Source organism: Brachionichthys hirsutus, chromosome 1 (assembly GCF_040956055.1).
Source record: "Brachionichthys hirsutus isolate HB-005 chromosome 1, CSIRO-AGI_Bhir_v1, whole genome shotgun sequence".
Lineage (NCBI taxonomy): Eukaryota > Metazoa > Chordata > Actinopteri > Lophiiformes > Brachionichthyidae > Brachionichthys > Brachionichthys hirsutus.
In genome coordinates this window covers 3,007,923-3,020,924 of record NC_090897.1, presented here as the reverse complement: position 1 = coordinate 3,020,924, position 13,002 = coordinate 3,007,923, and the positions used below count along the sequence as shown (strand labels likewise).

Genomic DNA, 13,002 nt, shown 5'->3' with positions numbered 1-13,002 from the left:
AGTTAGCAGAGTTTGAAGCTCTTCATTTGCTTTAAATGTAGTCACTAAATTCACTTGTCATCAATAACCCCCACCCAACCCCCAACCTAATCTAATTCCAACCTTTTATCAAAATTGAACCGATAAACAAAATGTAACAAGTGACATTTGAAATAATGGTGAGTGACTCTGCTTTGATGTCTATCTGCCTGCCCTGGGTAATCTCATCTCCACCTGACATCTGGCTTCTCTCGCAACTCTGGGAAAGAAAGAAACTTATTACTATTATTTATTCAAACGCTGTGAGTGGGAAGCCCGGCCGGATCTCCTTTCATTAGCTGCTCCTGCAGGCAAGTCGGAATTACGAAGGTTTATTTGTCGGTTTGCATGACCGATTGATCAAGACTGATTATCTGGGTTGTTTGATTAATGGGAAAGCAAAAATATATATATATATACAGTACATCTATACATGTTCGACTCCTTAGTAGCAGAAAGAAAAGCATTAATATTCTGTACTGGATAAATATCACGACTTCTGGAATGACGTTATAGGACGTTCCCCCCACCAAAAAAAAACAGCAGTTATGAATGAATGAAGATTATTTGGTTTAGATCCAGAAGCTCTCTAGAAGAGGCTCCGAAGCAAAAACCGAAAACCATCCCCCTCATACGCAAAGCCGTAAATAAATGGATTGATTTGGACAAGCGACAGTTTCCCTTCATAATTGTTAATTATCATGAGTGCTCTCTGAGGTACTTCCTATGAATGGAGATTGGGAGGCTCTCGCTCTTACTCCGCCATCTTGTTCTTTTTACGGGATTGGTCTCACTTCTGAAGGGCATCAGAAAGGACACCGTCGATGGAGGGAAGGCGCCGGGCATGGGTGGGGCACCTGCGTCATTCCTGCGTGTCACCATTGGCAAATTTTGCGGCGCCATTTCCTGTCTGACCACCAGCAAACCCCGCCCATCCCTGTGTGGCTCCTCCCAGAGTCCCGGACGAGAAGGGGCACAGCACTTAAGGTAATGTAAATAACCAGAGAGGAGAGCTATTTTAAGATACCGTCTTTCACTGAGGCCAAGGAGGGGGACAAAGATGCAAGCCAAGCGATTGTAATTTCAGTCACGTTTTCCGACATGTTCCCTTTATTCCGTCCGGCTAGCTAAAAGGGCCTGATGGACGACAAAGAGCCCGACCGGCTTTCGAAAGACAGACGTTTTCACCAAAAACAGGCAGATATAGGTCCTGGAAAATGAGTCTAAGATAAGAGGTTTTTAAGTAAATGAGATTAAGAGAAATAACCTGGAAGAAAACTCAAAATGATCAGCTGAGGGGAAAAACCAGAGTTTTTCTAACTGTTCCGCCATCGTTTTGTAAAATTCCCAAATCATTTCTCCTTTTTTTTATTGTTTCATCTCGTACGACATCAAAAATAAATAAACATTTAGACAGCATCCTCTCCGTCCGATACCGATCTTTCTTATCTAGAGTGATTTTTAATATCTGTACATCTTTTCACACCATATTTACACAAACATACAGAACACAGGGAAAAGAATCTTCACGCCGCTCTCAGCAACAGAGAATGGATTCCGCCGCCGCCGCGATATTCTGCAGCCGTCGGTTTGTCTTTGCAAAGAATAATGACAGACACAGACGGCGGTCGCGGTACACCACTTGACATAATGAGATCTTTTCATTTTTTAGAGGATACATTCATATGCAAGTCTTTCTCTGCAGACGGACCAGAGTCCAGCCACGGCTGTGAGATTGTAATAGAATGAGCGTCATCAAGGCGACAACACAGGGTAACTTTACACACTGATTTACACCGATTCTCATGATAAAACTGACAGAGAGAATTGTAGTGAATATTTTGTCGTCAACTATCGCGTTTATGCTTTCTACGCGGGATAAATTAATTGTTTCCGACTTGATTCGTCGTTTCAGATGAGATTAATGTCAATTATAGACACAATTGCTTCAAAAATGTGAGGGTCTCCACAGCAAATCATCTTTCTCCACTTCACCCTGTCCTTTGCATCGTCCTCCCCAACACCATCCACTCTCATGTCCTCCCTCACTACGTCCATGTATCTTCTCCTGGGTCGACCTCTAGTCCTGTTCCCTGGCAGCTCCATCCTCAGCATCCTTCTACCAATATAGTCCCTGTCTCTCCTCTGGACATGTCTCCAAAACATCTAACCTTCTCTGTCCCTCCTTCTCATTTACACACATGTACTCTGTTTTACTCACCTTCATTCCTCTCTTTTCTAGAGCAGACGTCCATTTCTCTAAATTATCCTCGTGTCGTTTCCTTCATCGTCATGTATCTGATCCGATATTTCAGCCTGTGTTTCACTTCAGATTCTCTAACTATATCCAAAAAAAGGATGAATGCTGCAAAGTACACCCAACTATCTATTAGTGCTATATGAGTGTAGGCATGATTCTATGCTACGGATCCTGGCATCCGGCTTTTATCCAATCACCACAGGCGTTTTGTGGGACCCTGTGGATATTTTGCGTCTTTTAGTTGCTAATTATTTTTTAGAGTTTCTGCCGAAGCAAATCTCTGGCAGTTCAATCATGTTTTCCTTATATATATATATATATATAATCACATTTTGAAATGTCATTCTTCATCAAAGTGAGAGGAGTCGGGGCTGGACTCCTCCTCCTCCTCCACCGTTTCCGTTGGCAACGTGTCACGGCGCGTGAAGGCAGCCGCCAAAGTCACGCTCAACCGCGGTTTGACGGGCGCCATCTCCGACAGCCCGATGTTGTTGCCACGAGATACGAGCGTTGTCTTATCCATGATTTCTCCGCTGTCCTTGGACACCACCGCGTCGAGGAAGTCGTATTTATGCGAAATCTTGCCGCTCTCAAATAAATACTTCGCCAGGTAGGAGACGCCGACGTTGCCCAGAAAAGAGGCGAGCATGGAGACGGTCTTGAAGGGGAACCTCTGGACGACGACTTCCTCCATCAGTCCGGTCATGTGGTTCATCTGCTGCTCGGTGGTCCAGCCGGGGTAGAAGATGAACGGAGGCAGCCGCAGGTAGGGCTCTCCTCCACCGATACGCAGCAGCATGCCAAACAGGTAGGCCGCCACCGAGCCGTAGGTGTTGGTGCCTTTGATGAAGAGCACGCTGAGCAGCTGGGGGAAGATGATGACGTAAACCAGGTCCGAGCTCAAGTACCACAGACCGTACACCGTACCGGTCACCAGCGCCATCACCGTGGCGAGGCCGCCGAATACAAAGATGGTGATACGCATCACCCACACGATCTCACGGTCCGATGCCTGAACAAGAGCGGAAAAGGGATCGTCAAGTAGAAAGACAGGAGGGTTCATGCAGGTGATGCACGTGTACCTACCGACTGCCTGAAAGCGAGCTGGTAGATGTTCCTGGCGAACATCGAGCTCGCCGAAAGGATGGAAGAGTCCGCAGACGACATGACGGCGGCAGAAACTGCACCCAGGCCAAAAAAAGAGACGAACGGCGGGCAAAGGTGTTGCAGCACGATGGGGAGAATCATATCGGCTTGGTCCCTATCTTTAGGAGGAACGGCCCCGTAGGACGTCTGGTTCCAGTCTGATCAAAGGAAAGAATCAGAAAGACACGTCCAACATTCCCAATACGCCCACAATGCAAGCCAAACTAATCAATAGCCGTATGACTGCCTGACAGGTTTTCATGACTGTCATAATTCAAGGTCGTTACAGAGCTGACTCATCACCATGACGACCAATTTAAATGCGATAGAATTTCTTTTTCACTTTGCTGTTCTTATAAAGTTGGGCTCGTCTCGCCAGTTTTGTAAAAGTCAAATAGATACTATTTTCCCGTCAGTTTAATTAGTAACGACGGCTCATGTTTACGCTCGTTCCTTTTGGTTTTTTTTGAAACGAGACAGAACAAATTTATGTACTCAGATGTTTGCTGACAAACTTGACGCCTGAAAATCTTCTGATCAAACCTTTAATTTGGTCCCTCGCCTCCCTCTAATGTAATATTTACACGAGCAGCATGGTTTAACTGACTGGCACTTCATTATAGATGAGGAGAACCAGCTGCTATTTACCAGGCTTCTCTCAGATCTAAGCCCCTCCCCCAGGGCAGAGACGCAGACACTGCATATATGCAAGATTACGAGCGACCTAACCTAACCTGTGGAGGCCCCGATGGCCCCGATGAGAACGGAGGGCACGGCCATGACGAGGCACCCGAAAGCCGCCAGGAAGGAGAGGACCTGGGCGTAGGTGGCCGAGGAGGCGGACAGGACTCTCTGGAAATACACCTGCCAGGGGATTCCTCCCAGCATCTGTGTTACAGAACAGAACAGAACAAAACAGAGGTCAGTTTCATGCGATTGGCGCAAAACGATCTGCCAACAAATGAAGCAAAGAAGACATGGTAATAAAAAGATCGACGTAAATTACCTATGGTTAGTGCTTAAAGGAATTAAACAACACAGAGCATCTTTAAAATGAGTAAATGTTTAAATAAATGAATACATCCCTCACCTAAATGTTCTACTAAATGATTTGATTGACAGTCTGTCATGCAGATGTCAGCGAGCAGGTGACGGTTTGATCAGCAAAGAGCATGACACGAACAATTCTGATCAATACCTGTTAATATTTAGATTATTTGTTATGTTTTCTGTGACAAAACGACCAGAACCGAACATATTTGATGAGCAAAATGATCCCTGATTAATTTTCTGATTAATCAACAGCCTTGGTGTGATGATCTATAGCTCAACGGTCTGATTTATCTTTCTTAGGTGTTTAAAAAAACAAGACCCGTCTTGATAAAGCGATGGACGGCGTGTATAAGTCGTGGTTCTGTTACCAGGAGGCAGATGTTGTCGATCCAGACCCAGGTGTCGTTCCTCTGAACGGTGCCTCTCCATGGCGACTGGTACACCTGCTTCACCGCGGTAACGGCAATGTCCGACACCGCAGGGTTCATCAAGGCAAAGGGGACGCTGATCCACTAGACAGAAAACAGGAATCAGAACTGTGATCTTTATTTATAACACTTTTCTTTGTATTTATAACCCTCATGTTTGACTTTTTTTTTTTTTTTTTTGCTTCAGGACTTCCACTTTTCACTTTTGTTCAGTGCGAACATACCAGGCCAACGAAGATACAGAACAGCTGCACAACATCAGTGTAGGCCACGGAGTAAAGTCCTCCAACCAGGGTGTAAAAGATTGCAATGAGGGCAGAGATGACCACCGACAACTTAATATTGATGTCCACGATGACGCTGAGGGTTGCACCTGAGGTCGGGAGCAAACGTGAACAGGATGATGTAAAAACTGCAGCATCACAGATACAAGGAGGATCTTTTCTGTTCTTCTAGAGAAACTTGAACTCACCCAAGGCAGATAAAATAGCGGCAGACCAGAAGATCTCACCCATGAGGGCAGGTATAAAGAGGAGCCCCCCCATGCGTTTCCCATACAGCTGCTGGAACGGGTCCAACATGGTGACGTAACCTCGTGAGCGCATGGGCTTTGCGAAAAAAAGTCCCCCTGGGATAAAGAGTGGGCACGTAACCGTCTGAGAATGGAGGCAGCCATCAGACAGAATCATAAATCTGGACTCGGCTGCTGTTTGTAGTCCGGAAAGTGAAAACGTCCATATATTTATGATTTATAATTGTCCTGTTTCACAAAACAGATTGGTTAAAATGAATAAATGCTTTTATATAGAGCATGTGTTCAAACATGCACCAAACACACACCTATAGCAGCACTCACCCACAACCAGACTGAGGGCGTAGCCGAAGGGAGCCTGCGCCCAGGCCAGGCCGTAGTCTGGCAGATACACATACTCAGCCGTGCCATTGATGTAGCCTCCTCCAACCCAGGTCGCTGAAAATCACACGCGCACACACACACACACATTACGACTAGAGAAAATGACATTCAAGAGAAGTTATATTTTACCAACTCTAACTGTAACAGCCCCAAAAATTCACCTTTCAGGGGGGCAGAAATGGAGATAGTCATCACGACTCTCTCCGGATCAATCCCCCACCCCCTTTTTTTGTCCACCTACGTTGTACATATTATGTGTCTTTTTAATTTATTGTTATTTTGCATCTGTGGAGTAATTTATTTTTATTGGTATTGTTAAATGTCGATGATTTATGTACGAAGGACTTTCAACAGAAACAAGACCGCAAGGGCTTTTTTAAAATGCTCCTTTTAGACAGGATGTTTGACTGTATTTGTACTGTAATACATGCTACTGTTTGACTGTACTTGTACTGTAACATTCTATCTAATAAATATATTCACCATCATCAACAGTTTGTGAGCAACATCCATTTTTTCCAATGCAAAGGAAATCGCCTTGTTTTTTCATAACTTGCAAATTTCATGAAAAATATTCATAGTTCAACAATCAACTCCAACAGACTCAAAAAAAGGAAATACAATTTGTTGCGACACTTTAAACCGTCCTCGTTACTGAAATCTGCGGGTTTCTGCGTAATGAAGGCAAACGTCACCTGTCATGGTGAATCCACCGACAAATAATCCAATGTCTCTCCCTCCGACCATGATGGTTTCGCTGCGGTCGGTGCCCTCCGCCTCCCCGGAGTGTTTGTTTTTCCATGCTGCCCAAATGCCCACGAAAAGGATCAGTAGATAGAAGAGCGCGATAGCCACAAGCCCCTCTACATGGACGGTCATTGTCTTCCACTAGCAACGGGAGGGCATGGACACCTGCTTGGCGCACGGGAAAGAGAGGATGATCGCTCGGGCGCAGCCAATAAAGACGCTCATTTGTGCTTTAATTGTCCGCGTCTGAGCAGCGCAAATATTTTTGATCTTTTTGAGAGGTTTTCCCTTGATTGTGGATCCAGCTGAGAAAACGTGCGTTTAGTTGGAGTTATAAAAACGTTCTACGGATTTTACGCACTCCTTTTGGTCAACCAAAAGCTGGCTTTTTATTATTATTATTATTACTTTCAAACTGAGATAGGTCATTTGTGGCTAATATTGCAATAATACAACAAAGGGAACGTAAAAAAAAAGAAAGAAAGGCGTGCAGTAGCACCACGAAATGTCATTTGGTTCAATTAAATCGTAAAATAGCCCCCAACAATTAGAAAACAAATATATTGGAGTTGGTCAAAAATAATCGCAACCACTCCGCTGTTGATTGGTTCTAATCAGATCCGCCGTTCAACTATTGTAGGCGTGCGTAAAATGACAATTACGCACAACATCTGTGATAAAAGCAAGAAATAGACAGACTAATGAAATTATTACTCCATTATAAAGACATCGCCCTCATAACGCTACAGGATAAACGAACCAGAACAAACACAGACAGAACTTACCTCAAGTATTTATTGAGTCATGCGTGGGCGCGCCCGAGGCAGAAATCGGTGATCAGAACAGCTGGACGGGTTATGGAGAGCCTGGTCTGCGTCGGAGGTCTTCCGAGTGACTTACTGAGGCTTATAAGGGGGCAGGTGCCGTCAGAGGACAGAGACGCGCGTCAGAGAAACCACACGTCCTTCTTAATGAGCACCTTACACGGAAACATGTCAGAGCTGATGTGATTGGAGGAGACTGGGGCGAATTATTTTGTTCCATAGCTGGAATGAATGGATATTTTGCATTTTCTCAACTAAAGCATTGAATTACAGTCGAAAAAACTCACTCGCCATCATTTGTGGAGGCATTGAAAGCCAAACGTGACTCCAGGTCTGCCAAAGTTAGTGCGTAATGGTCGCCTAATTGCGCAGCAATACTTCGTCACTGTCCCCCACTGGCATTTTACAAAAAAAAAACCTCAATTAACTTTCCTGCCCAGGAACAGTTTTTGTACGACAGGGGAAGAATTACAAAACACCCAAAGTGTAAAAAAAAAAGGTGGAAACAACCACCCAAATGTAACCCCTTGATTTCTGTGAGGTCATTTTGGAGCATTTTGACGTTTCTTCAGCACCACGGTGAGCAAAAACGGCCGGTGTCTCCTTTTCTTTGGGACATAGCTCAGATTTTCCCTCACCTTTGAGCAATACGGTGTCAAACCATGCGTGTGCCGCTCTGTCGCTTCCTCTTAGATGTATCAATGAACTGTGTCTGCTTAATGGTCTCTTCAGCCTGGAGTCGTTTAATGTGGGCTACTCTTGTCAAAAACTGACAGGCAACCAATTAGGATGGATCCTGAGCTGGAGGATTAATGGTAGTTTCACTTTTTTAAAAAATGGCGCGTGCACAGAGTATAATGACAAACGAACGGAGAAACAGAGAAGTTATTTGCTAAAGCTTGTTGAGGTTCCTACTCGTCAGGAGAAAGGATGACAAGATTGTTTTAACTGCTTGACGCGCACAGCGCCCCCCGCTGGCAGCGGAGACCTCTCAGCACCCTGGACAGAGGCGCGCGTTTATCACGCGCTTTTAAAACGTTTCAATAAATTACGCAGTTAAATTTTCATTTTGCATAAAATCATACAATCAGATTGATTGCACGAAAATTCTATTTGAAGACTCAACTGCGTAATCCAATAAGAGCCCCCCCGGTTCCGATTAAACCTTCTGATGAATTTGACAAACATAAAATACAAAATATATATATTTAAGGTGCTAGTTTATTAAGAAAAACATTAAATTACGTCTCAGAAGTGACTGTAACACCGATGCCAAAATGCCAAACATCCGGGTGACAGCTGGAAGGTTTAACAGATGGCTGTAACATCTTTGTGTTCGAGGCCTCAAACACCCCCCCCCCCCCCCCCCCTTCAGGAAACAACAACAACAACATACAGAAATAAGCAACACAAAACAAATAATCAGGACAAATATGAACCGGTGTGTTGTGTAACACAATGAGAGGAATAGTCAGAACTACCGGTAGTATAAATGAATCTTCACATTCAAGTGGATGAATGTTTCGGGCCCAAGGACACCGGGTCTAATGAGCAGCTGCTGCTGGCAGCACTCGAGATGCTCTAGAGGGAGGGAGGAAGAGACAGAGACGATCCACGGATAACACGAGGATAACACGAGGCACGAATGAAGCCATCAGAGGGGAACGTGCAAAAAAGAAAACAGACAATGTTCATTTTCCAGAGCATTTATTTAAAAACACACAAAATACACGCATCACATCTGATGACACACACACAAAAGAGTCTAAAACTCTTATAACGCTAAAGTGAATCTGTGCTCGGGTTTGAAATTGAAGCCTGGACGATGTGACAATGGTTTCAGGAGGAGGATGAAACTTGTCCCGGTGAGTCAGCAACTCTGAAAGGTCTCAACTTCAAAACAGTACATCATAAAAATGCTGCTGCGCTGCCTTAGAGCAGCAAATGCAGAATCGATGATGTGGACTCTATTTAAACTAAAAAGTAAAGGGATTGATTTTCCAGATGCACTCCGATAAATACATTCAACAGTTTTATACTTTGAAACTGTGAACCAAACCCCTTTAAAAAGAAGACTTTGGTGTCTTCATGCCAGTAAACAGACATTTACTGAACCGCACTTTATTCTGAAGCCCTGAAAGAAAATAAGAATCTTTTCGGTCCATATTCAGTTGTGTGTCGAATAAAAGACTGGACTTTTCATGTATTTTCTGCCACCTGTGATTTTTATGACCAAAAATATGCATTATGATTTCAATAGCACAAATGATATAAAATAAAGTATTATTTTAAAGATATCTGTCAGTTTTACCCTTTTGTCTTGAAACCACTTAAAAATACCGGAAAGAAATACCTCACAGGTTGAAACCGGGCCGGCTCAAGGGAGGCTTCCAGCCTGTGAACCTCTGGAATAAAACATTTTCTTTTGTTTCGTTGAGCAATGAAGTAAGGCAAAGACAGAAACGCCAGCGGAAAACAAGCTTTTGTGCTAACTTGACATTTCTGCTGATATAAACACTTTGCCACCGGTAACAGCATAAAATCGAAAACTACTGGGTTCTGGAATATACTTCATCTCAAGTATGCAAATAGATATTCACAGCTACTTGAAGAAAACTTTAGCGGGTCTAGGTGAAATATTAAGTACAGGAAAGTACCGTGTTTTTTATGTGAGGCTTACATGGACTTTGTTAATTAAGATCCCTCCTTATTGGCTCAAACCATTTAAGTAAAGATGTTACAACCCCTTCAGGTCAATGTTTGAATCCGCCTCAAGTCATTACAATAATCACCTAAAATTAATGTGCCAAAGTTGTCAATTTGCAGACATTTCATTGACTTGATTTTTTTTTTACTGTCATCACTGTTACCAGATAATTATATCAAGTTCTAATTTTTTAAGTGATTCATAAAATCCATCTAAAAAAAGCACATTAAAAACATTACAGTCCCGCGATGCCTCTGAAAACAGGACCGCCCCGTCTGTCAATACGGACTTTCACGGATGCCTCTGCTTTGGACGTCTTCATGCTCTCACGTTCTCATTGTTTTTATTTGATCTGGGCAGAAGGAAACGGAGAGATACATCCAATTATGAAAAGAGAATGAAAAGAGATGGAGAATGTGGATCACACAGAATATGGGGGATTATTAACGCTGCCAGAGCGGGTTGGGAGGTTTCTAAGGAGGTTTTGACTCCGCTGTTCTGCTGTCCTCTGTAACAGAACGACCCAGAATCCTGCCAGCGTCACCGCCGACTCCAGCATATTAATACTCCGGTGATAAAATTCATGCGGAATGATCCTTAAAGAGTTTGACGTCAGCACTTTTCTCAAAAGGTGATGAAGATGAGGGAACAGAGTAATGTGCTGGGAGCGTTCCAGGTGGTGGAGTTTTTTCTAGTATACACTCGTCTACAGAAACACAATATGTAAAGATGGCCGCTCGTAAACACCAAGTACTCACTGCATGATTTGATCTAGGGAGGGATCGTGTGAACGAGAGCGTGAAACATGGGGAAGACAGAAAACGATGTTGACGTGATGGAACAGAAAGTTAATAACGCTTCTATGAGAGACATAAAAAATATGATCTATTTTAATTCTTTTGCAGCAACATATTTCCTACTCCTCTACACACGGAACCTTTTTAAAATGACTATATAAACCATGAATTCCTCCTGTGACTGCAGCACATTACATTCTGACTTTCATTCACACGAACGCTGGACGTACCTTGCAACCACTCGACTCCCTCCTGCAAACCGTCTCCCTTCAGAGCGTCGGTGGCGCTGAAACACACCATCACATCGCATTCCTTAAATATGGACCTAAAACATCTGTTCTTGTCAAAGGAGACTGTCCAAACCACAGAACTCACAGCCACCTAATGATTTTACTGCAGAGGAGACAGTTTTTTTTTTTTTACTGTTTCTCTCTGTGGGGGCGGGGCCTTTGTTAACGTTACTTCCTGGTTTGTACACAGAGTATCTTGACAGCAAACTGCATTGTCATTCGCGTAAAGACGCATCAGGTTAGAGAATGGGTGTTCATACCAGATGTGCCAGGGTTTGTCTTTGATATTCTCCAGACACAGCAGCTGTGAGACCTTGACGGAAGACAGAGCGTCTCTGACGTCCATCTTGTTAGCGAAGAACAAGATGGGGATCCTCCTGTGTTTAATATCTAAAGTGTGTGTGTGTGGGGGGGGGGGGCATAATGACATCAGAACTTTAGTGTAATAGATGGCAAAATAAACTAAGTGCAATACAGTAATTGCATTAAATGCACATGGATTACCGGGATGGTTTAGTAACGTGTCCAGCTCTTCTTTGGCGACTACCATCCGCAGTTTGTCGGCGCTATCGATGACAAATATGATAGCCTGGCCTTCCCTGAGGAATGAAGAGATCACAGGAGTTAAAAGGAAGCAAAATGACTCTGGCGCTTCTGTCTTACAGCTCTGACACACTCACTTGTAGTAGTGTTCCCAAAGGTTTCTGTACCTGCCTTGACCGGACATGTCAAACACGGTGAAGGAAAGACTAGAAGAGCAAAAGACATCCCAATTGTACAAACAAAGCACATCAAACATATTCACAGTGCAGCCGCTACCTGGACGTCTTGAACTTCTCTATGCTGAAGCCGATTGTTGGGACGATATCTTGCGCCTGGGCCTGGAAGATAAAAGCAGTGCATCGTAAAGAAAACCTAAAAGATCAGCAGTGAGTGTCTTCAGCGTCTTTCTCGTCCACCAGAAATATCAGCATACATTAGTGCTGTGATACGGAGACATGTCCTTGTAGAAAGCAGGCTCACGTTTGATGGCTTCAGGTGGTTGATGATTGTAGTCTTTCCGCTGTTGTCCAGACCGAGACACAGCACGTTCACGTCCTTCTTCAGCCCCAGCCATCCCACCAACTTGTCGAACAGCCCCATTAGCTAAACAGCGAGCATACGCGGCCCGTCCGACCTAAGAAACGAAGACCGGAAATGCAGCGATTAATAGAACGTAACAACATCTTTAGTGCAGCTCGAGTCATTATCTCTCACAACGATACCGAACACAGTTTAATGTCATCAACAGATGCCGTTCGTGATTTGTTTTAGTCGCCAAATAGCGCGAACAAATAGCGTTACCATGTCGACAAGTTCCATCCGCTTCCCACAGCTGTAGCTAACATGCTTAATGAGCTCGAACAGGGTTCCGCCGTTAGCTGACAGCTATTTAGTCAACTAATCTCTTGTTGCTGTTGCTAGCTAGCCCTAGCTAGCCCTAGCTAGCGTTTAGCCGCTAATGTTACCGGGCGACTTCGGCGTGGCGAACACACACAAACCCCACTTGATATGAACAGTTTTACAAACCAGCAGTGAATACATCGCAATAAAGCACGAAGTGGACATATTTGAAGCCAAAACCAACTTAACTTTACGACGTTGCAAATAAAGCTAACGAACTGCATTGGCTGCTAGCTTTAGCTTGTAATATCCTTTCACGTACTGTTTTGTAGAACGGGAATTTACCTGCAATTTAGCGTTGGGATCTTGCCTCTAGAATCCCCTTAACGTCGGCTTTAGCTAGTTCGTTAAATAACCGGTTCAAACCAATGTT

General features: G+C 43.9%; 2 protein-coding genes across 2 annotated transcripts; both read right to left on the bottom strand.

Annotated features, from left to right (window-relative positions):
* Positions 1 to 2,618: 2,618 nt before the first annotated feature.
* slc5a7a (solute carrier family 5 member 7a) lies at positions 2,619 to 6,700 on the bottom strand. The gene is made up of 8 exons (XM_068739931.1): positions 6,517 to 6,700; positions 5,762 to 5,875; positions 5,378 to 5,533; positions 5,130 to 5,278; positions 4,846 to 4,989; positions 4,159 to 4,312; positions 3,365 to 3,582; positions 2,619 to 3,290 (listed from the first exon to the last, which is right to left on the bottom strand). The coding sequence occupies exons 1-8, from the start codon at positions 6,698 to 6,700 to the stop codon at positions 2,619 to 2,621; spliced, it is 1,791 nt and encodes a 596-aa protein (XP_068596032.1).
* Positions 6,701 to 9,093: 2,393 nt separating this feature from the next.
* arl6 (ADP-ribosylation factor-like 6) lies at positions 9,094 to 12,329 on the bottom strand. The gene is made up of 8 exons (XM_068738698.1): positions 12,210 to 12,329; positions 12,006 to 12,067; positions 11,867 to 11,935; positions 11,691 to 11,785; positions 11,447 to 11,576; positions 11,127 to 11,182; positions 10,858 to 10,870; positions 9,094 to 10,451 (listed from the first exon to the last, which is right to left on the bottom strand). Exons 1-8 carry the CDS (start codon positions 12,327 to 12,329, stop codon positions 10,418 to 10,420), a joined length of 579 nt encoding a protein of 192 aa, XP_068594799.1. The 3' UTR covers positions 9,094 to 10,417.
* Between the last annotated feature and the right edge of the window lie 673 nt (positions 12,330 to 13,002).